The 26,550-nt window shown below is 42.9% G+C and overlaps 1 protein-coding gene across 1 annotated transcript in view; it reads right to left on the bottom strand.

Annotated features, from left to right (window-relative positions):
• FAM135B (family with sequence similarity 135 member B) overlaps positions 1-26,550 on the bottom strand; it is a 352,204-nt gene that overhangs the window by 220,776 nt on the left and 104,878 nt on the right. The window contains exon 3 of the mRNA XM_050940579.1: positions 5,843-5,922. Coding sequence (XP_050796536.1) covers positions 5,843-5,922 — 80 coding nt within the window. The remainder of the gene's footprint in view (positions 1-5,842; positions 5,923-26,550) is intronic.

Below are 26,550 nucleotides of genomic sequence, written 5' to 3' on the forward strand. Positions count from 1 at the left end.
GTTTTAGTCATCCCTGCCGGGGCCCCATTGAAACTGTTAGAATTGGACCCCGCACTTCCTAAAGCCGTCCCTGATCACACCAGGACACTATTTTCACGATTCATCTTAGCATAATGTCATCACTACACCAAGGAAGTAGCACTATCAGCACAATGAAACAAACAAAGCCACATGTGCATGACAAAAATTCTCAGTACAAGCACACTGGGATCCACACAGCAGGATAGTAGTGTCAGTTTAGCTCTCAGTCTCTGAGTCCATCCCCACTAAACTAAGTCCAAAGTTTGAGCTAAACACAAGGGCACCTGCACATAGCTGTACTAACAGCAGGAGGTACACTAGCACAATAGAAAAGGAGGGTGAGTTGCATGTCAGGGCACTAATTCCCAATCCCAGTGCAAAGCAATATGGGATCCAGGCACCAGGTCCTTAGAACCAGAATTTGTACTCACAGGAGAGTGGGATGAAATTAGAGAAGTTACAGAAGGCAACTCCCAAGAAACAAGGCATTGACCAAATGGCTGAGTGGACGTTAAACAACCATCACCAGCCATTGTGTGCAGCAAGTGAATGACAATTAGTAACTTAATGACAACCATCACCAGAGAATTACTCAACCCTGGGACTCAGCAATGCCTCCCTCTCCTCCCAACATGATCACAAGCCCTTCCCTTAGGGGACAATTCAGGTTTCCCCTGATAGGAGAGGGAAAATCAGGCTACCTCTCCCTGCCCCCCAACATGGTGCCTGGACTTGTGTTTGCCAGAGCACATGGACTAAACTAAAACACATACAACAGCAGCACATAGTTCGTTCCAGCCTTCCCTTGGGAGACAATTCCATCCACACCCCCAAGGCAGAGATTGTGCTGCTATGAAGATTTTCCCCTGATAGTCTCAGTTTTCTTCTCCTACCCTCCCACCCCATCCCTTCCCCACTGCCTCTTCCCTTCCACCCCGGACCGCCTAAGAGGCAGTCACCCAGATGCCAGGGAGGGGGAATCAAACACACTACATGGCCACTGTCTGAGAGGCAGGCATCTCTGCCTGGGCAGGGAGGGCAAGCAGAGACACCATACCCCACAGGAGACCAGGAGATGCGCCTTCCCCCGCCCACCAATGCCTGTCCTGGTCCAGCTGCCCGGGTGCAGGGGATGTTTTTGGAGATGCCTCTGGCTGAGCTCCCTGCCCCCCAGCACGCAGATGGCCATCCCACCAGCAGCCAGGTGTTGGCTCTCAGCCACCTGGAGGGTTTCCAGTCCCCCCTCAAGCCACACTCACCACAAGAAAGACCTCCTTTGAAATATACTTACCAGCTGCTGTTACTGGCTGCCTTTAGTTGGGTGAGAAGTTAGGAGCTGTTGCTGCAGAGCCAGAGAAAGCACACCTGCCACAGTGCAACAAGAAGCAGGTAGGAGAAGGAGATGGAGTCCCTCAGCTGCTCAGCCCCCTGCTCCAGGAGCAGTTCCCCTCACTGATTAGCTGGTTTTTGGCCACCAGCCAAACAGCAAGCATTCGCACTCTTCTACTTAGCTATCCTACTGCCCCCACCCCCACCAAACAGCTGATGGCTCGTGGGCCCCCATGGGCCTCATAAAATAGTTGGCTGGTGGGTGGGTGCCCCTGCCCCCTATAGGGGCATGCCCCGACCAACCCCTTCTTCCTCAAGGCCCCAGCCTCTCCTCCTCCTCAGGAGTCCAGCTTACTGGAGCTCAGTTCTTTCCCCCTCCCCTGCCGTCCCCTCACTGATTAGCTGTCTGTCTCCCTCCTGCTAGGAGACAGCTAATCGGTGAGGCAGGGAGAGAGCAGGGTTTATGCAGCACACTAGGGGAAGCCAGCAAAGCCTGCCTGCAGGAGCCCAGCTTGCTGAAGCTCAGTTCTTCCCCTCCCCTCCCTGCTGTGGGATCAGCTGTCTCCCTCCTGCTGGGAGACACAGCTGATCAGCAGGGGCAGGGTATGTAGCATGCTGGGGGAAGCCAGGCAGGCCAAGCTTCAGAGTGGAGCATGGGCCCCGCCCCAGGCACCATGGTAACTCCACCTAAGGCACGGCTTTTTTGAAAATGTGCTGAGGTGAAGCAGCTGCTTCCCCTGCACCCCACTAGCTACGCTACCGTGTGGCCTGCCTTGTGCAGGAGGTCAGACTAGATGATCATAATGGTCCCTTCTGACCTTAAAGTCTATGATTCTATGTAACACAACATGATGCATTATCGAAACAAGGAATAACAAGTGTGGAACTCCAATTAAAACAAGTCCAAGCCTTAAAAACGTGTCTAAATGTAAATCTATTTGTTGTGTCTAAAATTAACAATAAAACCATACTAGAAGTACAATGTGTACAGTATCAGAGGGATGGCCTTGTTAGTCTGGAACTGTAAAAGCAGCAAAGAGTCTTGTGGCACCTTTTAGAGTAACAGACATATTGGAGCATGAGTTTTTGTGGGTGAATACTTCTGTTAGTTTATAAGGTGCCACAGGACTCTTCAATGTGTACAATGCATACAAATGCAAAACTTATAAAATTCAATACATTAAAAAATGGTTAAGTCATGAGCAATGGCCTTTTAAATGGTTCAAAAATTCTCATATATAAAATCAATTGTGTGTGTGTGTATATATATATATATATATATATATATATATATAAATTTTAATTAAAATTAAGCTACTCTGAGAGGAAAGGAAAAACAAACACACACACACAGCAGCAACACCTGTTGCCAGAAATGATTAATAAAAAGTTATGGCAAATAAAATTAAGCAAAACACAATTAAAAATATAAATTAATAAAATTAACAAAGCATTGTGAAAACGAAGTAAATGACCACAACTAAATTGGTCCCTAAAGAAATGTCATTTAAACTATTCAAGTGCACTATGGCACAAAAGTGTTTAATTTAGGCAATGGGTGTATCTGTTTGGTAACCACTAAAAAAACATGTATTTTAAAAAAGTGTAACAAAAAAAGGCCCAATTAAGTCATGTAAATGTAATGTAACAAAGGTCATTATTAATAAAATTCTTTACCAAGGTCCTCTATTTAAAAAAATATTGTTTAAAAAAAAACAATGTAAACTGGCCCTTCAATTTAAAAATACATTGGAAACAACAACAAAAATCAAGCAATATGCAAAAAATGTATTTAAGTCTGCTCAGCTAAAAAAACAAACATACATTTGGATCCACAATGCTCAGATATTAAAATGGAGGGGGAGGCGAAGCACTGGTAGTTTCTCACTGGTATAATGTTTTTTTAAAATGGTCTCCTAGCGTCACAGCTCTTCTACATTTAATGCTATATCCTATTGTAATATTACTTGCATTACTAATTTTGTTAACCTTTATTATGCTATGCTCATACTGCCAAATTAAAAAAAAAAAGTTTTAAAGTAATATCTAAAATTAAATTGCTTGCAACGTTATAAAATAATACAATAATTAACGGCATTAATCATGTATCAAGAGGGCAGAATGTATATTATATTAACATACATTGTGATTCATATATCCATGTAATATGTTATAGGTCATTGAGGCCTTGTATGAGTGACACGTGCTTGACATCAAATGGATGCATTGCAAGTTAGCAACCGAAGAAAGGACTTAATGTCAAGGACTATTAGAACTCTTTGTGCAAACACAATCTTATGTTTCGAGAAAAATACGAAAAATCATCAGAAAAGGAAACACCAAATGGACTAATGTAAAATTGCATAAAAATTAAAGACAATGGCATGCCTTAAAACATGGCGGCCCGCCCAAAATTGTCTCTTTCAAATTGTGCAGGTAAAAGGCCTAGAAAACAGAGGCAAAGAACCAATGATGTGACAAAATGAACTATAAATAAATGCCTATAATTTCTGCAAATCTATGTCATTTATTAATCCAGAGTCCCGTGTGAATATATATGTGGTTTTGCTGGCTCCCTGCATCTTATGATCTTATCCAACAAAAGAAACTTGGACTGGCCATTGGGACCATTCTCACCTTGAACTCTGGTATAGTATGTTTGGGATGTAAATGTAAAGTAAGGAAGATTTGTTTTATAATCAATAAAAAGCATTTAAAGTATGGTGTACCAATACTGTGTCCGGTATCTGCTTGCTCCCCATCCCATTGGAAAACCTCTATTTCGGTCTAGCAGTCCAACTGATTAGCTTAACCTTCAGCCCCATTAAATGGTGTTCTTCCACAGGCTTTATGAATCAATTATGAAACCCTAAGAAAGCTAGCCAAGGAAGAATCTTTGAAAGCCTTAACGGCTTAAATACAGCCTGCCTTGATGTCAGCCCTGTAAAGCTATTAAAATCCTGCCTGGATTGCATTAGCATCACGGAAGTCTGCTGCTAATCTTGTAACCACTATACATTTTGCCTTCTGTTTATAAAGTTTTTTTTGTTTTTGTTTTTTAAGACTAATGAAAACACTGCAGTCTCATTTGACTTTCAGGCATGCACAAATGTTAGGAGAAAGAAAATGCTAGGTGCTCCGTCAATGAAATGAAGAAACAGGAGAGGAAGAAAGTAGTTTTACCCGTTTCCTGGACAACATGCTCATTCACTTGGTTTAAAATGCACAACTGCATTACATTATATTCTTTTTTATAACAGGAAAGTAAAGTTAGATTTTAAATGTAGTGTTGCTACTAGCTGTGGGCTGTGCGCGAAACAGCCTAGGCCACAGCCTTCTGCTAACAGGGCCCAACCTAAAGCCCACAGGAGTTAATGAAAAGCTTCCAAATGACTTCAGTGGATTTTGGATTAGACCATTGTTTATACTGACCTAGTGTCCCTTTGTCCAGGAGGACACTAAAGTGCTACACCATTTACAGGTCAGTTTGCCAGCTGCACCTTCCTATGCTGGCCACACCCTAAAGAGAGACAGAGGGCAAGAGAGAGTGTTCCCATTGCTTCCCTCCCAAGAGGTTCCACCAGGGAAGGGGCAGCTTTAAATCCACAAGACCTCCATATGGGTTGCTGGGGTAGAAGCGGCAGCGGGGTTGTTGACATCAACTCCTCATGTCCCAAACTATGCTCCCTCCCCAGCCGGTGCCACTCTTTGGGAGGGGCTCTCCTGAGTCCTTGCAGATGCCTTGCAGAGCAACCATACTAACCTTCTTGCAGTACAGGTCCTGCTGCTTGGCACTCTGCACTCAGGTCCAGGTTAGCTTCCTCCAGCCAAAACTTCATGCTGTATTTGGTCATATTTTATATAAACAATAGCCATTCCATTAGCAGCTGGTGAAATGCCATCACTGCTGTAGTGCAACATGGCCACGTGCTGACCACCACCCAATAGTTCCGGGTAGGAAATGGAGAATTCTCATATCCAGCAAACCATAGGGAAGCTTTTACATTGGTGATTTTGATTTTATTCCACCATTCCTGGCCCAATTTTGCAGCCTTTTGAGATTCAGCAAACCCAGATGAAATTCAGAGAAGCATCTGAGTTTCCAATTGTTTATCTGAACTTCCTTTCAGTCATTACTTTATATTTCATGTCTTTGAGCACAAACTGCTCATTCCTATGTGCAGTAACCAGGAGGGTTGTTTTATTCACATTTTCACCTACCCTAGAAATGGTTCCATATTGAATCTGGCTCTGCATCTCACACAAACACACCATGAGGTTTGGGATCAGATTAAAACCTCAGAACTGGAGCCCATCTCTTTAACAGGCCAAACCAGAACATGGTCTCTAAATGCCCCTGAGCTTCAGGAGAAGTTCAGATCTGGATCTAAATCCAGATTTGTACTTGGATGATCTCTCACTTAGTCTGTTTTCCCCAGCCTGAACAAATGAACCCAGCTCTCATCAGGTCACTTTCCTATGAATTTCTCACCTGTTTGCTCTACAACTGTTGCAGTCAGTCTATGGGGAATCCTGGATGGAAGTTTCAACCCTGCTCGTATCTGGTAGTATCTAGAGAGAGGATTTTAAAAAGAAATGATGTTATATAGATGACTACTCCATTCAATACAAGAACACACAATGGATATTTACGCTAGTTCAGAGAGCAAACATGCAGCTATGATATTAAGGAGAGCAGGTGGATTGGACTGTTAAATATTATGGCCCTGATTCTCCTCTCATTCACATAAGCTTTATACAAGTTTAATTCCATTGACTTCAAGGGAATTACTCTCACGTTCGTGTAAATCAGGAGGAGGAATAAACCCAATACGCGTTTAATATGAAGAGCCGTGACAGAAAAGCTTGCTTCGAGAAAAGAGGAGTCCATGATGCAATGCAACACGATCAAACAGGATGCATTGGAAAGTTAACAAGTGAAAACACAATAGAAATGTTTGTACATTATCCAACATTATCCCCCTCAGTTAACATGCTTCTGTTCATACTATGATTATTATTAACAAGGCAACTCTATATGTATTTGCATTAATCAAGTTTAGGCCCACTTGCATTGTAGTTATTTGCTATCAGTGGGCCAAATCTTATGCTAAACACACAGGCTCTGATTTTCGTTTTTCTCAGTGGATGCTCTCCCACCTTCCAGTTTCCATGTATGTGCTCCTGCCCCCAACTGGTGGCTTGTGAGTGCTGAGCAACCCTTGGTTTTTTTTTCAGTAGGTGCTTGAGCCCCGGAGCACCAGCGGAGTCAGCACTTATGGTTACATGTATCAGGACAGCACCTGGCCACAGAATGTGAGAGAACAGCAATGGAAATGTTGCTTGAGTGAGCGTTAAGTGCACTGCAGGACTCTGAAGAAAATTTGTATATTTCTGTATAAAGCCTTCATATATAAATAGAGAGGTATATTCCCCAACAAAAATGTTCATTAGCCAAGAGTAATAGGCACCATAGTCCAATTAACAGCATTCTGCCATGTAATTCAGGATATCTGGGTCCTGTTCACAACCTGCTGTGTGCCTTGATGGAGTCAATTCATTTGTGTGTGTGTCTGTTTCTTCTACTCTTTGCCTGGTCTATTTACATTATGAATTCTTTGGGGCAGGTACTGTACGACTGTTCAACTTAGAAAAGACACAACTAAGGGAACATATGATAGGGGTCCATAAAATCATGAATGGTGTGAGGAAAGTGAATAGGGATGTGTTACTTATCCCTTTATATATGACAAGAATTAGGAATCACCCGATGAAATTGACAGACAGCAGGTTTGGAACAAACAAACAAAGAAATACTTCTTCACACAATGCACAGTCAACCTGTGGGACTCGTTGCCATGGGATTTTGTGAAGGCCAAAAGTATAACTGGGTTCAATAAAGAATTAGAATGGGGGTAGGCCCATCAATGGCTATCAGTCAAGATGGTCAGGGGTCCAACACCCATGATCCATCTGTCCTTAAATCTCCAACTGCCAGTAGCTGGGACTGGACCACAGGAGACAGATCACTTGATAATTGCCCTCGTCTGTTCATTCTCTGTGAAGCATCTAGCACTGGCTACTCTTGGTAGAGAGGATACTGGGCTAGCTGGACCACTGGTCTGATGCAGTATGGCCATTCTTATGTTCTTATGTCTATTACAATGTGTATGTACAATGCCAAGCACAGTGGAGCCCTGGCTTCAGTTATTGCCTCTAGTTGTAAATTATGATTTTAGATTTAAAAGGTTTATCACTGGAATCCAATCAGATAATATTTAAACACTTTACAAAAACTACTACGTGTGTGTGTGTGTGTGTGTGTGTGTGTGTGTGTGGGCAAGGGTGAGGAGGTGTTTTTATTTTTGTATGAGTATCTGGAAATGAACATTTCAGGAATCCAGCCAACCTCAACTTGACATAACTGCCATTGCACACACGAGCCCCATCCCAATTACAACTACCCACCCAACCTACACCCTGCCCCTTTGTTCCATTCTGTGGTGGAGATAGGTTGGTGGAAGTACCTTAATGCATTTAGATACTGTTTATTAAACCCTTAGCAAAGATTTTAAGACCAGATCAGACCCACATGTTAAAACCTGCAGGAGGGGGCTTTGTGGGGAGAACATTCTCCACGGAATCCCCTCACAGAGATCCCCATGCAAAGAGTGAGGTTTGATCAAACACTCCTTACAGAAAAGAGTTCAGGCCCAGCCACCCAAACCTGGCAAATCCCTGAAGATCTGCGTGGACCCCATAGCACATCCATACTGTCGCTGCCCCTTGGCACCAGATACAGGCAAGACTTGCAGACGAGAAGCCGGTACTTCATTTATGGGTCACACGCTGCCTAATACCCCCACACTCACACCCTACACCCCACACCCATTCCGCTGATGCATGATTGGGAACTGAGTGCAAGAGCAAAGTGCCTGATTTTCCTCCACCTTACACTGGTTTACACAACTGTAGGATCACTGACTTCAGTTGAGGTTCTCCTGATTTACCCCAGGACATGTGAGGGAAGAGTTGAGCTGAAGGTGTTTAATCATAGTGAAAATATAAAGTAATACATTTTGTTAAAATGATAACAGCCTGCTTGCACTATCAGCAAAATCAAAAGTATCTTTCTAAATTAAAATACTAATATCACTACTAGCCATCGCTGATGGTTGCCACAAATAAGTAACAAGACTCTAATATGCAGACATTAACTGATAACATGTTTTATCATGAATCCCAGTCACACTGGGGATTGGTCCAGTGTGACAGGGACTCGTGTGCATAATCCTGACTGCATGTGGATCTTTCATAGGGAAAAATAAAATCCTATCATTTCCGGCTGCCTGTTTTATTCCTTTATGTCTAAAGATTCTGACTGTTCAGGAAACACTGGACGGGATGAGCAACTATTTAGCTAGAAAGCAGAAAATGTTCAGACTGCACAGAGTTTTACCCTAGGATAGCATTTGAGCTCTCCTTAAACAAACTCAGCCATTGCTTCAACAGCTCTGCACACTGCATCATTCCTTACACGCATCATCCTCCATGTCTAAACTGCATCACGCTCCTTTTTCTTCAGCTTTTCTTCCCGAGGCATCCTGCTCTTTCTGCTTTTACCCCTGCCAGTTTTCAAAGGAATAAGTTGATCTAAAGCACCATGGTTGTACCAGTTTAAAGTCTGTGTTGCTCTGTGAGACAGCAGCCATTTCTCTTTTTTAAAAGATTCTAGATGAAGGACCTACCACTGCCTTGCATAGTATAAAGAGCATCCAGGCTCTGCACAGTTAAGGTTGAAAGTACCTCTCCATTATAAAGCCCAATTCTCCACTGCCTTGCTCCCTGTGTCATCATTTATTCCTGTGCCAAGCGAGAACGGAGCAGGAGTACAATACTACTGAATTAGAATGGCATGTGACTTTTACTTTGCACAGTTTCACATGACAATACAAGGTGCAAAACAGTCATTTCTGCAACATACCAAGGCACAGACCAGATTAGTGGGGGTGGAGGGAGGGACTGTGTCATCTCTGTCCTGCAACCTTTGCTGCCTTACAATGCCTTGCTGGAGAAGCTCCCATCTGGCTGCTCTTACCCCCCTAGCTTTCACCAGCCTTGATTATACTGCTGGGTGACCCCAACATGCCTCCAGTTCCAGATTTTCTCCCAGACATGTATGTCCTGTACTGCCCAGCACTCTGCTAGGCAGTACAAATATATTAAATCCATTATTCCTTTAAGGGAATAATATTCCAGTTTATTACCTTAGAGTTACCTAGATACTTTATCTTAAATACACTGGATTAGATAAAACAATGAAACAAATTTATTAACTACAAAGAGATAGATTTTAAGTGAGTAATGAGGCATACAAGTCATAAATGGTTACAAGAAAAAACAAACACTTATTAGTATCTACTTAAGAAACTTAGTTGCAAAGCAAATTTTCTCACAACATGCTCCAGCAGATTGCTGAGCAAATTCTCAAATCAGAACCTCTCTCCCAGAGTCCAATATTTGTTTCATTTTGTCTTCTGAGGTGTGGAGAATGAGATGGGTAGGGAGAGAGACAGGGGTCCCTCCGGGTGTTGGTCCTTCCTTTTTATAGTTTTAATACCTCTCTTGGAAAACATTTCCAGCTGAGACCCAGGAGACAGAGTCTATGTAGAAGGATGATCCCTGCTGGTTTTTTTCCACCTATATGAACTTTTTTTTGTTTTCCCTTCCTCCTTGATGACTCTGTTTACTGCTTAAATGCAAATTAAAGCAAGCACACATTCCTTTGTATGGGACAGACCTGTTTGCCAATTTTGGTTTGGCAGGGCTGTGTGGCTTGGAACATGTGTTAATAACACCATATAGAGATATTTTATAACTGCACATACCATGTTGCCATACATATTATCAGGATAATACTGACCAGCAAATTGTGAGTTGTCAAATGATACCCTACAAGGCATACCTTGTACAAAGATTATTATAATAGTGTGTAGGGTGTGAATACAGGAGTGTATTCCATCACCGTTTCTTATCCCACTAATGCTGACATAAATGAACCAATTCAGCTGATACTTCACAGGCATAATGGAGATTACAAACTCTTCAGGGCAGGACCTGCCCTTTATACAGTGTGTTTGTACAGTGTCTAGCATAACAGGCCCTTAGTCCTGATTGGGGTTTCTATATGGACTATGGCAATATCAATACGTAATAATCCATATTATCTGAGGATAGAATGTTTCCAGAACATTTGGGACCAACTGGACAATGTATTCAAGAGTGAGGCAGAGTCAAAAAGACATGGAGGTGGTTTTATTTTTTTTAAAGTAATCCACACTTTCAGCTCATTATTGTTTGATCTGTTGGTTTTTAGGAGGACCAGTGTCTTTGGCTTGTTCTGGAGAATTTAGCGAGTAATTGTGTGGGGTTTGTATTTGTTTAATTGGGTTCTTCAGTACTTCATTTTTATGCACATTATGAAGTGTAATCCCAAGCTTACCAAACTGTGCACAAGTGCCACAGAGCTCTCAGGAACCCTGCAGGGCATCTCCTGAAGTGCCGCTGCTTCTACCGCCCCTTTAGCAATCTGGGGCTGAGAGACGTCCCGGAAAGCAAGAGAAGCAATTCTAAAAGGTTATTGGCCGAAGATGACTGAAGGGTTGGAGTGGCAGTGGGGAGATCGCCATGCATGAAAGGAGGTGCTGATCCAAAAGTTACTGAAATTTTCAGTACATCTTTCAGGAAAGTTCAGGACTGCTGCTATAAGATGAACATGAAGGCTGATGGAGTTTTGCAAGGCCTTACTATGAACGTTCTGCACAATTACATTCAGTACTGAGCAATGCATTTATAAACTCTCTGCATTCTTCTATGAGCATCAGGATTCTCTTACTAAAAACAACAGTACTGAATGTGTTAAGCATGTAGGTATTCAGAGCAGCTAATAAACATTTTAGCCAACTAAGTATTTAATAGCAAGTGCATTTTTCTATATTTGTCACTACCAGGATTAAAGGGACTGACATTTAAATAGGGCAAAATGTAACAGAGGATGGAGCTGGCTTTTTTTTCCCCCCTCAACACGGAAGATTTTATCATCCAACAGGACGCCATTTGAAACACAGTTGTGATCACACTGTCACCACCCTGACAGTATGCTACTATAGAGCTCTGACAGCAAGCCTTCCCTTTTTGTCAATGCCGGATTACTCAAGGGTACTCATCTGTATTCTCTGAATGTGCAGAAGAACAGTAAGCTGCAAGAGAATGCCTCAGACAAATAAAATGAATAATGAGGGCTTATAAAGAATCAGAATTTTAAATGAGACGCGGCAGGGCCATAGGTCAGCCTAAAAGGAGTTTGGTACAGGGGTTTGTGTAACTCCATCACTGGAGGTGATTTGCTCTGCCTGAATGTTAGTTGATCGGATACGACAAGAACAGAACGTAACAGGCCTTGCAGTTGGTATGGATTTGTGTGTTGCATTACATCTATAAGCCTGATGAAAAACCCAGAGTAAGTGGGATTCTTTCCATTTACTTCAACAGGCACTGGATCATGCCTCTCTATCCAACATACAGCACATATATAGTATTGGCAAAAATAGAAAGAAGGTTTGTACAAGTCCTGCAATTCCACAAGAGTTCAGTATAATGTCATATAGTTGATTTATTACATTAAAATGAGTGGAACGTGCTGATCTGGCAACACTGGAGATCGAAGTCCCCTACTCCTCCACAGTGAAATTCAGCCCTTTGTGGAGGCCAGCTGAGGGGCTATGAACTAATTAAGTACCATTTAAGCCCTTAAAGTAAAACATAACTAATATTTAAGTGGGGCACAGGCCTCACTCTAGCCCTCCGCAAATGGCTAAATTTTACTTCTACAAACAAGTAGAGCTTAGGCAATGTCAGCACAAGTGTCCTCCTGTTCCTCCCACACAACAGGGCTAACTTGTGCCCTAGAGAGATTAGCACCTGGGGTGCTTATGCTTCAGTTTCCATGCCCCAGTTTGGGTATAATTACATCCGGGCAAAATAATGGCACCTGCAATATAATTGATTTAGGTTCCTAGTTTGAAGATCCAGCCATGTGATTAGACAACCCAGTAGCCATTTCATGGACCTGCCATTAAACAAATTGTTTATTTCGGTTTTCGACACTCTCCCCCACCCCCCAAAAAAGGTTTCTTCTCCTTACCCAGAAATTGCCTCATTTTTAATTCCTTCCTACCATTTTCATTGAAAAAAGGGAAGAAAAAGTAAAAGAAGGAGAGAAATAGGAATTTAGGAGGGACTTACCTGGACTGGCATCAGGCTCATTTAGTGCCTCATTTTCCCCTCTCAGCAGTCATCCACAGTGCAGGAGCTTCATTGTTATGAGCAGTAAGGTAGATTAGCCCTCTAGCTACATCAGTGGTTTTCAATCTGTGATCCACGGACACCTGGTGGCACACAGGCTATGTCGTCTAAGATTTCCAAAGGGGTCCGCACCTCCATTCAAAATGTTTTAGGGGTCCACGTATGAAAAGAGATTGAAAACCACTCAGCTACACCATGAGTTCACATCTTTCAAAGTCAAAGACACAAAGGATACAAAACCAATCTTCCACCCTAGACTCTTACCCAGCTCATCTCTCCAAGGGTCCTTCCAACTGCACAACAGTCTGCAGCCTTTCTGCTGGACTCAGCTTCCAGCCCTCACAGGGTCCCATCAGTACCTTCTTCCCCTTGTACAAAGTAGCAACACAGGGGGAAAACCAGGCCCACCCTCTACTATAGGCCTGGGGTCCTAAACAATTAGGCTATCTGCACAATAACCCAAACTGCCCAGTCTCTCTTTCCCAGTGACTCTTCCTATATGTTCTCAGCCTAGGTCTGCTCACTGGTCCTTGCCTGTCTGTGTAAGGGCCCACCAGTCTTGAACCTGGGCCCACAGCCTCCCAGGCAGCACCTATTGGGCAGCCACCCTAGAATTGTTGGGAGCAAGGGGCTAGCAAAACTCTGACTCCTCCCAGAGGCACCGCATACAAGGATCCTGACTGCAGTCAATGGTTGGCCCCACTGATTGGCCCAACCATACTATTGTAGTCTATAGGATAGTTTAGGTTAAGAAATAATTGTAAGTTAAGTCTGGAGCCTACATTAGGCCAAGTGAAAAGGAGCATGGGAAACAAAAGTTGCTAGTGTGAGAAATGTCAATGATAAGAGTTAAATAAGATAGAGTGTTGTGGGAAAGTAAGAGTTAGCAAGGACATGACCCAGGGTTATTTTACCATTATGTTTTGGTTGTAACTGGCTTGAGCAAGGTTTTTAATGAGTGTTTTCAAGACTTGCGAATGTTTTATTAAAGTGTTATCTACACTGACAGCATGAGAAGGACATTGGTGCAGATGTAAATTTCAATAATGTATAACGTAGAGGGCCAATAAGATGGCAGAAATATAATTATGGTAAAGGGCAGTTTAATGCCAATTAGTATTAAAATGGTGTATAAAAGGAGTAGTTTTGCTAAATCGCAGAGACAGCTCCAACTAACTTCCCAAGGGTACTGGTAGGTTGCAGGATCATAAGGCTGTACTTCACACTGTTGTTAGTGGTCTGACCACCAACTGATACACTCGAAGATGGAATGATGTAAGTATAACTGGAGTGTTGTGAAAGTGGGAATTGCATGCCTGTTTGCATAACTCATCATTTTCCTGGTAAATGAAGTTTGGTATTATGCTTCCAAGTGTTGCCTAGTGGTTACAAAAGGCCACACTATTTAAGGCATGAGGTGGCACAGGAAGTTGCCTGAACAACTGACAGACTTCTTGCTGCACTAGACCTGACTCTAATGTGGTCTCTGGTTCCTGATTTCAGCTCTGACTCCTAGCCTGGTTCCTGCTGTGACCTCTGGTTCTGACCACTAGGCCTAACCACCAGATCAGACTGTCCATGTCCTGGTCCTGACGCTCCCAAGTCTGCTCTCCTAGAATCTCTTTCCTGGCTGAACTCAGGCTGCCCTTATATCTCCCAGGAGACTCTTGGTCATTTGCTCCTGTCGTCACATGACCCCGAACTCCTTCACTTCAAGAGATGGGCTAAACCTGGCAGAGGTGAGGCTTAGCCCCAATGCCTCTTAAAGAGCCAGCTCACACTGATTGGGGGGAAGGGCAATGTAATAAATCCAAGAACTGAATATTTCAGGTTTTCAAAATACAAACTAAACAAAAAATATTTAATTTGAAACAAAATGTCAATCTGTTTTGTTTAGAAGGTTTATACAAAAAAGCTTGTTGCTGACAGAACTGTTTCCATGAAACATCTTGATTTTGACACACCATCATTTTCCAACTAAAGAAGTTTCAGTCAAAACATTTCAATTGGCTCTAAAAGTATAACCATCACCTAGGACAGAGAAATTCAGAGCAGAGCAAAGTTATTTCCAGTAGAAGTACGGAAGCATTAATGCCTTCATACAAGACACTGGGGAGGAAAACTGTGTACAGGTCTGATTGCCTGTGTTCAAAAAAAGATGAATCCAAAGTGGAACAGGTGCAGAGAAGACTATTAGGCTGATCAGCGAGGGCCATTTGTTTAGCCTAGCAAAATAAAGGCCAAGAAGGGATATGATTGCTCCCAATAAACACATCAGGGGGATGTACCAGGGAGGGAGACGAGCTATTAAAGCTAAAAGACAACACTGACACAAGAACAAATGGGGATAAACTGGCCGTTAATACATTTAGACCGGAAATGAAAAGAAGATTTCTAATCGTAACAGGAGTGGGCTTCTGGAACAGCCTCTCACTAGGAGTAGTGGGGGCGAACAATCTAACCAACATTCCAGTGGAAATTGATAAACTTGTGAATGGGATCATCTGACAGAGCTGCCTGTGATAGATGACCCAGGCAGTTCCTCCAAGTCCTGTGTTCCTAAGTGGTTCACTTCTGTAGCCCAGTAGGCCAGCTCACCTGTATTATATTCATTGCTTTGTTATACTGCTTTATTATATTTAGTAGTAATGCAAGGAACCTACAGGCTTTTATCCTTAAGATTTGGCTTTAGTAGATAGTGTGAGGCTTCAGGCCTATAACCTTTGGCACAGATCAACTTAATTAATTCACCCACTATAGGGAACTGACAGAGGTGTGCCAGAGGGGGAATTTTGTCCAGAATACTGACATCAGCCATCACAGAATACAGCTGACACAAGCATCCGGAAAGTTCCGGATGGAACCTCCGACCGCAAAGCTGCCATGACAGCAAATTGACATGTCTGCTAATAGGATAACATCATACATTCATACATATACGAACCTATAGAAAACGGACACCTTAAGGGGAGGAAATACAAATAAGGACCTCCATTGAAAAGGCATTGGCCATGGCAGCGTCAGCATAACCTACTATAAAAGTAACATCCCAGGGGCAGCAGAGAGGTTGGAGAGATGTAGACCTTGGGAGGGGCCAGAATGAGGATGATGACGGTGATGGTGATGAGAAAGATAATGGTTAAGTATGAAAGATAAGGGTGTAAGCATGGACGTCCAAATGTACTTTCTGTATTATCTCTATTTGCCTTGTTGACTTTAAGTATGTGTATAACTTTGCTAAATTATTAATATATATATTTGTATATATGGAGAGAGAGTTCCTATAGTGTGAGTGTTGCACCTGTGCACATCAGAGTTCCCAAATTATATGGTAATTTTACAATAATTTTACTGGGCCTGATCTTGGGACAAGAAACTGTTAATCCTCAAGTTACAATTATATATACCCAACTTTGGGTCAGGCTACACTTCTGACCACTGGTAAGTTAGGAAGACATTTTCATTTGGCGTACACCTTGGATAGACCTCTTTGTTGTCCAAGTGAAGGAGAAAAAGTAAATAACCTCCAGATACAGGAACTGAAAAATTCTAGCGACTGTACTTAACATTCTCAAGCCATGCTCCAATATTTATGTCACAATCTAAGCACAATCTCCCATTCCTTCCCAGGGTTTCTCCTCCTGTTTTCTGGGCAGTCGGAAAACTTCAGACAGACTCTGCAGCTGATCAGAAGGATGATTCCAGCTTCCATGCACTGAAGCTGGAATACTACTCACCTATGGCCTTGTAGACAGAGTACTGGACTGGGACTTAGGAAGTCAGGAATTTAGTCCTGGTTTTGCTACTAGCCTGCTGGGTGACCTTGGGCAAGTCACTTCATCTCTCTGTGCCTCAGTTTCTCTATCTGTAAAATGAGGATAATGATCTTGCCCTCCTTTGTAAGACACTTTGAGATCTACTGGTGAAAGCATGACATAAGAGCTGGCATTATTATTTGATATCTTAAGAGTTTCTGCATTTCTGAGGGACATTTTCCTGATCATAATGCTATACATCCTTGGTTCACACTGAGTAATTTTAAATTCAGGGTGAGACCCATACGGTGAACTGCCTGTTGTCACGTGATACCAAAAAGAATTAACGCATTTTAGTAAAGGCTACACTGACCAGGTTTCATCATCGACAAGGTATCACAAAAGGCTACTACTTCATTCGTCACTCCTGCATCAGAAATTCTGTCCCTGCACGGAAAATCAGGCATCACCCCAATCAAGAGTCCCTGTGTTCAGAATGAGAGATGCAAGTGGCACCTTTGGAACATCCCATGTGGGTAATGCAGCCACCGGGAACTTGCCTTCCCACAGGCTTTGTACATCTTCATTAGTCATCAATTCCCTTTTCAACTATGGTATAAAATAATTAGATTTTTAAACTTCACGTTCCCAAGTTTGACGCACTGATAGTTTTCTGAGGGCCTGCACTGCCTCAGGTGGGACCTTTTATCCCTTGTTTTTTAAACTGCTCTAATCTTTATGGTGAGGACTGTAGTGTGTAAACCACAGCTCATGGTATGGCACAGCACCTCTTCAGGGGCCCCTACAGGCCCTGCCATGCTCTGGCACAATGCTCTAGGAACACTGAGAATAGAGCAGACTGTGCAATACTCTTAGTAGGGTTGTCCCACGTCTGGGTTTTACCCGGATAGGCTGATTTTTGGTTTGCCAGGTGCCCTGTTTTCGGGGGCCTACAACCCTAAATTGCACCCAAACCAAAAGCCCTGTTACTACGGGGCAAGGGAAACATACTGGACCATTAACCCACCCCAGCCTCTGCTCAGCTGGGGCTGCCTCCTAACTGCAGCCAAGCTCCTTGAGACGATCCAGTGAGCGACGGGGGGGAGGAGAGGAGCGAGCAATGGAGGTCAGGTCTTCCAGGAAGAAGCAGAGAGGAGGCGGGGCCTTGGAGGGAAGAGGAAGGGCAAGGGACGGGGTCATCAGGTGTCAGTTACCAGAAATTAGAAAGGTGGCAACCCTAACTCTTAGAAAGAGTTCAGCAGGAAATCCATCCTGTCCCAGCCCAGCTACACTAGCCAGTGTCTAGGGGCCCACAAACTCTGCACTCACTCACCCTTTTGATAGGCCAGAGCAATTGTCAGCTAACCTAAGGGCTGTGATGGCATCTAGAACATAAGAACAGCCATACTGTGTCAGACCAAAGGTCCATCAAGCTCAGTATCCTGTCTCTGACAGTGCCCAATGGCAGGTGCCCCACAGGGAACGAACAAACAGGTTATCATCAAGTGACCCCTGCCCTGTCATCCAATCCCAGCTTCTGGCAAACAGAGGCTAGGGACAGCATCTCTGCTCATCCTGGCTAATGGCAACCACTAAATAATGCAAGGGGGTGGATTCATGCACCTTCTGCCCCACTGCACATCCATGCAGGGCTAATCTTTTGACTAACCCTAAGCACCAATAAATCCACAATCAGGAATATTATTTATATTAGAGTAGAACCTTCAGGCACGAGTGATCAGGGGCCCATTATGCCAGGCATAGTACAGACACATAACAAAAGAAAGTCCCTGCCCCAGAGAACTTATAATCTAAACAAAGAGTCGGAGAGGTAACAGAGGAGTGACATGATTTGCCCCAGGTCAGGCAGAGCTGGTACTAGAACTCAGATTTCCTTAGTGCTCATCCGGTGTCCTGTCTGCCAGCCAACACTGCTTCCCTATGACTAGTCCTGCATTTTCAGGAAGTCAGCATGTTCTGTTTCTAACTCCTATGACTCTATAAACATCAAATGTTAAAACTAGTCTGGCCAAATCCCAAGAATTTTGTTTTGAAAAAAAATAGAGTTTTTGGAATTTGTTTTTCTTTCATATCAGGAAGAACCTGAGACCCTTTGAGATTTTTCATGAAAAAAACAGAGAGTGAGTGTACATAAGAGCCAATAGACCAGTGGTTGGGCACTCATCTGGGATGTGGCAAACCCCACTTCAATCTCTACTCTGTATGATTCAGACCAGAATCTAAAACGGTGGTGGGCAACGTGCAGCCCGTAGACTACACATGGCCCATCAGGGTAATCTGCTGGCAGGCCACCAGGCAATTTATTTACATTTGCATGGCCGCCTGCAGCTCCCGGTGGCTGTGGTTCGCCGTTCCCGGCCAAAACTAGTTAAACTGTTCTAAGTAGCTGGTGTCTATTATTTATTGCTTACTGACTTCTCTTTTGCCTTTTCTGTTTCATTCTACCTTAGACAGCGAGAATAAGTAATCTTACATTGATTTTTTTAAATTGAAGCAAGTTACCAGATTTGATGAACCAATGGTGGCTAGATAGTATGGAAAATCCAATGTTCTTTCAGAGATACTATAGGTGCAACAACACTAATGAAACATCAACACGTGCCTGCACAGTACCATTAGATCCTGCTTCTTTTGTAGGAAGACAAACACTAGGGTGATGAATGCTCTAAAAATACCATAGATCAGATTGTGTCATGAATTGCATGGTGACAGCCTATAGCTTTGGACCTCCTGACAAGCAGCAAGGTTCAAAATGTAGTTCTGAGTTAGACTGTACATTTTAATAAAGGATCAGAAAAATACATACTACAAACCGACTGTACACTAACACTGTAATTCAATCCAGAGTTTCCGTAGCTCTTTATACAATTGATGGAGCTGCTTGCAAACAACTCATGTCAGCAGAACCTTCTCAATTGAATTATTGTCTTGTGCTGAGCCAAGGCCATGCATTATTCTATGAGAAAACAAAGCCTGAACTTGCAGGCAAAGGAAAGGCAGAAGAAATACTGCATGAGAAGAGCACTCAGAGGGGCTTCAAATGACTTCATAGAACCCCATGCCCCCCTGTGTGTCATCAGAAAGAAGAATCTTCAGCATCAAAGAACAGATTTCTATCACTTGAGTTAAAGGGCAAACTTCATAAGCTGGCAAGAGTAGTAAGCTATTATACGCCAGGTGGACCAGCACCTGGAGGGGAATCATGACACACACCACAAGTGTATGGCATTCAGATAGCCTCCAACAACGTTTTTCACAGTGGTATATATATTTAAAGCCAGAAGGGACCCTTGTGATCAACTAGGCTGACCTCCTGCATAAAACACTGACCTTTGAGTTTCACCCAGTGATCTCTGCATCTAGCTCAACAATTTGTGGCTGAGCCACAGCATATCTTTTAGAAAGACATCCATTTTTGAATCTTTAAAAACAAAAACAATATAAAAAAAACCCCTAACCACTTTAAATGCAAGCTAAACAAAATGAAAGTCAAAAAAACAACACCATCAGTATTATTGAAAGCCATGGTTCTCAACCAGGGGTATGTGTATCCCTGGGGGCACACTGAGGTCTTCCAGGGGGTACATTGACATATCTAGATATTTGCCTAGTTTTACAAAAGGCTACATAAAAAGCACTAGCGAAGTCAGTACAAACTAAAATATCATACAATGAAATGTTTATACTGCTCTATATATTATACACCAGCAATAGACAACCTATGGCACGCGTGCCAAAGGCGTCACGCAAGCTGATTTTCAGTGGCACTCGCACTGCCCGGGGCCTGGCCACTGGTCTGGGGGGCTCTGCATTTTAATTTAATTTTAAATGAAGTTTCTTAAACATTTTAAAAACCTTATTTACTTTACATACAATATTTAATTATATATTATAGAAAGATCTTCTAAAAGCGTTAAAATGTATGGCTGGCACTTAAATTAGAGCAAATAAATGAAGATTCGGCACACCACTTCTGAAAGGTTGCTGACTCCTGTTATACACTGAAATGTAAGTACAAAATTTATATTCCAATGGATTTATTTTATAATTATGTAGTAAAAATGAGGAAGTAAGCACTTTTTCAGTAATAGTGTGCTGTGACACTTTTGTATTTTTATCTGAATTTGTAAGCAAGTAGTTTTTAAAGTGAGGTGAAACTTGGGGTGCACAAGCCGAATCAGACTCTTGAAAAGGGTACCGTAGTTTGGAAAGATTGAGAAGCACTGATTTAAAGCATAGGAGGGAAGAATGGGTAAATAACCCTCCATACTACGGATGCTCAAATTACTTTTCCGATCAACCATTCACATGCTCATAACTAATAGATCTTCACTAAATGAAGTTAGAGGGAATATGGTTTTCTGAGTGTGTTTTTTTAAAAGCTTGATATCTGAAGTAAAATCTGAAGTAAGCTGAGATATTCATAAGAACAGTGCCAAACAAACACATCCTAGTGACTGCATTGGGTGTAGAGATGCTTCAGAGAACTACATTGTGCAAGTGTTTATTATTTGTATTACAAAACTGTCTTGAGGCAACAACCCAGACGGAGGTCCCGTTGTGGAAGGTGCTGTAAAAACTCATAGTAAGAGCTATTCTCTGCCCCAGAGAGCCTGAAATCCAAGTATACAAGCCGGACAAAGGGTGGAGCAATGGATGACATATCCCTCATCTTACGGATGAGGAACAGAGAGATTGCAACTTGCCCAAGGTCACACAGGAAGTCTGTGGCAGACACTGAAACTAAATCTTCTGATTGCTATGACAGTGCCTTAGCCATAAAATCAATCCAAAGCAATTAGCAAAGAGCCACCTGTGAATAAAATAGATTTGCATTTGCCATTTATCTCCATTTAAAAAACAAAAGAAAACATTTGACACGGTTTCACTTCAAATATTAATTCTACTTATGGCTTTTCCCCTATATGCCACAGCTGCAGTGCCAAATAACTATAGCAGATGAGCTAAGCACGACCACCTGGGCTTGAATCCATGCTCGCTATCATTAATCATTCTGTTTCCAAGACTTTCTTACCAGATTTTTCCTAGGGCTTTTGCATAATTCTTCGCAGCCCAGCTTCTATATTTTAATGCTAAGAAACCCTGTGAGGGCCCAATCCTTCAATCCCAAAGAGGTATTCAGCACCTTCTACTCCCAATGAAATCCACAGATTTCAAGGCTCGGATCAGTACCTTGCCAGTAGTGCTCAGCACCTCAGCAGCACAGGCACCTAGAAATGTGCACTGGGTCCAGGATTCAGGGCTCAATCCCGTAAGGAGGTGAGCACTCTGGACCTGATGCAGCAAAGCCTTAAATAATTTTAAACAAGTGAAAAGTCGTGTGCTTAAGTGCTTTTCTGGATCACAGCCAGTGCTTGCAACTTCACAGGATTGAGCCTTTGGAGCACTGGAGGCCAGGCTTTTATTTAGATGTGAGTGAACCTCAGTCATGATCAGTTTAATTCCTCCACTTCCTTACACCTTTTGATCAAATCATCTCTTCCCCACAGGAGCCTGCAATTCTGATGCCATAATCCCCCCAGCCCTTTAATCTCCTGCAGCTCTCTGACAATTATGCCAACAGGGTCTCTTTACATCTCCTTTTATGTTCACCTCAGGAGCCTTTACCCTTTTTCTGCCCACCAAGGTAGCACTGTCTGCATGACTACTTTTAAACCAATTTGACCTTTTCTTCCCATTCCTGCTACTTAGCACAGCTGGAAGTGAAAAAGGCTGGGGAGAAGGCTGAACAGCAGAGTAAAGCTGGGAAAAGATATTTTACTATAGACAAAGAGGCAGTGGGAAAGGAAAGGAAAGGAAAGGCCAGAAGCATTTAGGAACCCACTAAGAACTGGGCACAGATACTTAAGACTCAGGAGAAATGAGAACCTTGGCAATATGGGCTAATTTTGTGTCACAGTCAAGGAATAAGGTATAAGATCTAGTCTTACATTATACAGACACCTGTACAGTCATAAATTTTAAGACCAGAAGGGACCATGGTGATCAGTCAGACCTCCTGCAAAAAACACAGATCAAGACAACCTTAGTAATGCTTAACTGCCTCATTCTTTTGGGCACAAACTAGCATAAAAGCAAAGCACCCTTTAATATATGTGTGAGAAATCCAGAGATGGCTGGAGGTAGGTCATTCTTTCTGTCTTTATTCAAATTTTTATACTGCAGTTTGCTTGTATAACACTTTGCTCCCTTCAGAAGATGTATAGATCTAGCTAAAGAGAGAATGAATATAGTGGCTCATTAGATTTCCAGTGTTTCTATAATGTTGTTCGTGATATTTTAAAAAGTTAAATAGTGCTGGCTCTACTTTCCTGGATCTGATTGAAGGATTGGGCCCTAATTGAGTGTAAGGAAAAAGAAGCTATTTAGATAGGTACATGAGCTTGGTTCAGCTTGTAAACAACTTATAAACTCCTCCCTCTGTTCAGAAAGTCTCAGATCTAGTCACAACAATATTGTCTAAGTGAAAACTAGAATTTCTGTATTGGAAGAAATTCTGATTTCAACATTCGTTGTTCCAAATAAGAACAAAGATGAAATATTGAATTTTTTTGCAGAACAAAAAGTTCCAAAAAATATTTTCAGTTCTGAAGTGGTAAAATGTTTTGTTTCAGAATTTTCAGTCAAAATGAAATATTTCATTATTCCCAAATAAAAATATTTCATTTCAGTTTGTTGACCTTGACAGAGAGACATAAAAGGGAATGCTTTGATCTTACAGTGTTAACTTACATTTTCATAGCGGTTGAACTTTTTGGACACGTTACCACTGTTTTCCCCAGAGGGAACAATTTCTACACACTCCCTACCCTGGCTGGCTGGGATATAGGGCTAAACTTGTTAGTTTGAGCCCTTTTCCCACTGACCCCTGAGTTGCTCTCTATTCTGCATTACAGGCATGTGCTATGCATTTACGCTTTAACGAGTTCTAAAATATTTATTGCCTAAATAGAAAATTGTTCAAAGTACTAGGAATATGCGGCTACAGAAAATCAGTTGCAGCTTGTTGTTTTACTCCTGTCAGGCCAGTCCTTGGGCACTGAGTACTGTAAAGGAGCAAAAAAGCTTAAACCATGTGGCTTATTGTTATCAGGCTGCTGAATCCTGTTGCTCAGCCATGTTAAACTATGTTTGGGGCATCTAGCTTTATTTCATATAGAGCAGAGGGAGACTCAGGGGTCTATTTCAGGTGTTTGTAGTATCTTATAAAGAATTTGGTGCCTTCAAAGAGCAGAATCTGAGTTTGAAGTGTGTCACAAACTGACCCAAACTATTTTGTTTTGAGTCAGTTCAACATTAAACAGCAACTTCCTAGGGTGCCACATTTCCTCATGACAGCTATAGGTTGGGCAGCAGATAACCTCTTTGGGCCTGTCCACATGCCCCACAATGAACCCACATTCATATGAATCCCATGATGCACCACATGGCTCAGTCAGAGCGAAGACTGTGTTGCATCATGGTAGAGGTAATCCAGCCAGGGAGCTTGGCTGATTTGGGAGAATGAGTGGATGACATTCCCAAAACTAGAACTCCCAAGAGGCAATGCTTTGCCATACGGAAACTTTAATGTTGAATTGATTTGAAATAAAAAGTTCTGTGCCAGTTTAATAAGTCAATATTTTGATTTGGATCAAAATGGCCTGAAGGAAAATCTTTCATTTCAGTTCTCCCAAGGGGTGGGGGGGAAGATTTAGACCATTTTTATTTTGTGAAAGCTGCATTTTACATGCAAAAAATCATTGTGATGTAAAGTTCCCGAGCAGTTGTAGTTGTTACTAAGGCCAGCACTGTTCTCTCTCAAGATCTTGGGCAAAAATAAACTCTGTTGTTGCTATAAATGTATAAAGCCATTTCATTTATCCCTGCATATCTCCCCTCTCCCCTACCTGTACCATGTTTGAAAAATCATTGCCCCCAGGAGATCCGCCTGCCTTTCCTCTGGGCTCTACCAATGTTCATTCTAATTTTCTCTCTAGTCCTCTTTCCTTCTAGAACTCTCAGGAACATCTCCGCTTGCCTCCCCAACCCTCAACGCATACACAAATTGAGTTGGAAACTGCCGAGTCTCATCCAAATGGGATTGTTGGCAGCTCTGGAGGGGTTTTATCCCCATCGAGCAGGCTAGAAACACTCTGTTCTAAAAGCACATTCCGTACTGGAGATTGAAGTCACCGGTTTACCACAGAATGGATGCAGCACCGGGAACTGCATTGCAAGTTCCCCTGACCCTGTCTTCACCAATATAAATAAATCTGGATTTACAGGAACCCCTTTCTAGGTAAGTTCAATCTCCCTGCCCATTCTCTTGGCCTCTCTGTGAACACAGTCAACAACACAGACAGTTGTAATGTCTGTGTAACTCATTGGTTAGCTTATGCTACAATAAATTTGTTAGTCTCTAAGGTGCCACAAGTACCCCTATTCTTTTGTGGATACAGACTAACATGGCTACTATTCTGAAACCTGTCATTGGTTAGTGTGTGTAACATGTCCCCCCATCTGTGCCCTATCCATGGAGAATATGGTTCTGTTACAGCCCAGCTACAGGCTGGTCTCATTAGCTCAACCTAGAGAGGTAGGTGTGTGTGTGTGTGTGTGTGTGTGTGTGTGTGTGTGTGTGTGTGTGTGTGTGTGTGTGTGTGTGTGTGTGTGTGTGTGTGTGTGTGTGTGTGTGTGACTTTCAAGGTCCCTCCTTCGTCCCCCATATGTTGGCCAAGATAAGCGCCTGTCATTTCTGTTATATGGGTGACTGCCTGTTAGCAATAAGACAGAGATAGCCACATTATTTCACACATCCTAGACATATGCCAGATGATGAGCATTTAGCCTTGCTAACATGGAACTGATTCAAAACTACGGACCGAGAACTAACAAGACTCCATAGCCCATTCAACCATCCCCTTAATCATCCAGTCCCCCCCTCCACCCAATGCAGATATTTTAAATCTCTAGTGAGCTTCTGCAAAAGGCCCCTATCTGCCAGTAGGAGCGACTCCCAATGATTGACTCAAGAGGAGCGGTGAGTGCCCCTCCATCTGTATTTCCTCCATCAGGGCAACTGATTGAGTAAGCATTAATGGTCACTGAAGTCACTGCAACAAATCCCACTGTAACGCTGCTCCCAGAAGTCGCAGTGAAATCCTCACTCAGAGGTTAGGCAATGTGAAGCAGCCAGCTATATTTAACCCCTCAGCATCTCTTGCCCTCTTTCCCCTGCTGTACATACCTCCTCGAAATAAATAGATAATAAAACCCCGGGATTCCCCACAGGGTGCTCTTGGAAAGTCATATAACTGTTGCTCCCCAAGGGGTAAAGATTTGCTCCACCCCTGCTAATAAACGGGGAGATAGGTTATAATGAAAAAGACAGAGCCTGCCCACATTTTGCAGAATCACAAGCCACATGGATTTTAACCCACCAAACCTTTATCGTGCTAATTACCATGGCTCAGATCTCAGCCTCTCCATTCTTCTCCCTCCCCTTCCAGCAGGAGCCCTGCCTCTCTCCTGATCCCTTCCTCTCACAACAGCAAGCAAGCAGGTGCTTGGGGCAGCCAACGGAAAGGAGCAGCATGTCCGGGTCTTTGGCGGCAGGCAGCAGGTCCTACAATCCCTCCCGGAAGGACCTGCCACCGAATTGCCACTGAAGAATGAAGCGGTGGTGGCAGAGCTGCCGCCGATTGCAACTTTGTTTTTATTTTCCACCACTTGTGGCAGCAAAAGTGCTGGAGCCAGCCCTGCTCACAACATAGGAGCCCCTCTACCCAGACTGCTTAGCCACGCCCCCTTCACACTGAGCACTGCAGTGTGCACCTACCCTCTTTGCAGTGGCCCCAAGCTTCCCCTCTGCTCAGCCACCAAACTTCATTCGTGGTGTTTATTTACAGAAGTGTCTAGGGATCAACTGCAAATGGGGCCCCAATTGTGCTAGGTGCTGTACACACACAGTCGTATACAGTCCCTTCTCTCGAGAGCTTACAGTCTAAATAATCACCATGAAGCACGGTTCCATGCCACAGCCATGAGGGACAACCTT

This window comes from Gopherus flavomarginatus, chromosome 2, assembly GCF_025201925.1.
Source record: "Gopherus flavomarginatus isolate rGopFla2 chromosome 2, rGopFla2.mat.asm, whole genome shotgun sequence".
NCBI lineage: Eukaryota > Metazoa > Chordata > Testudines > Testudinidae > Gopherus > Gopherus flavomarginatus.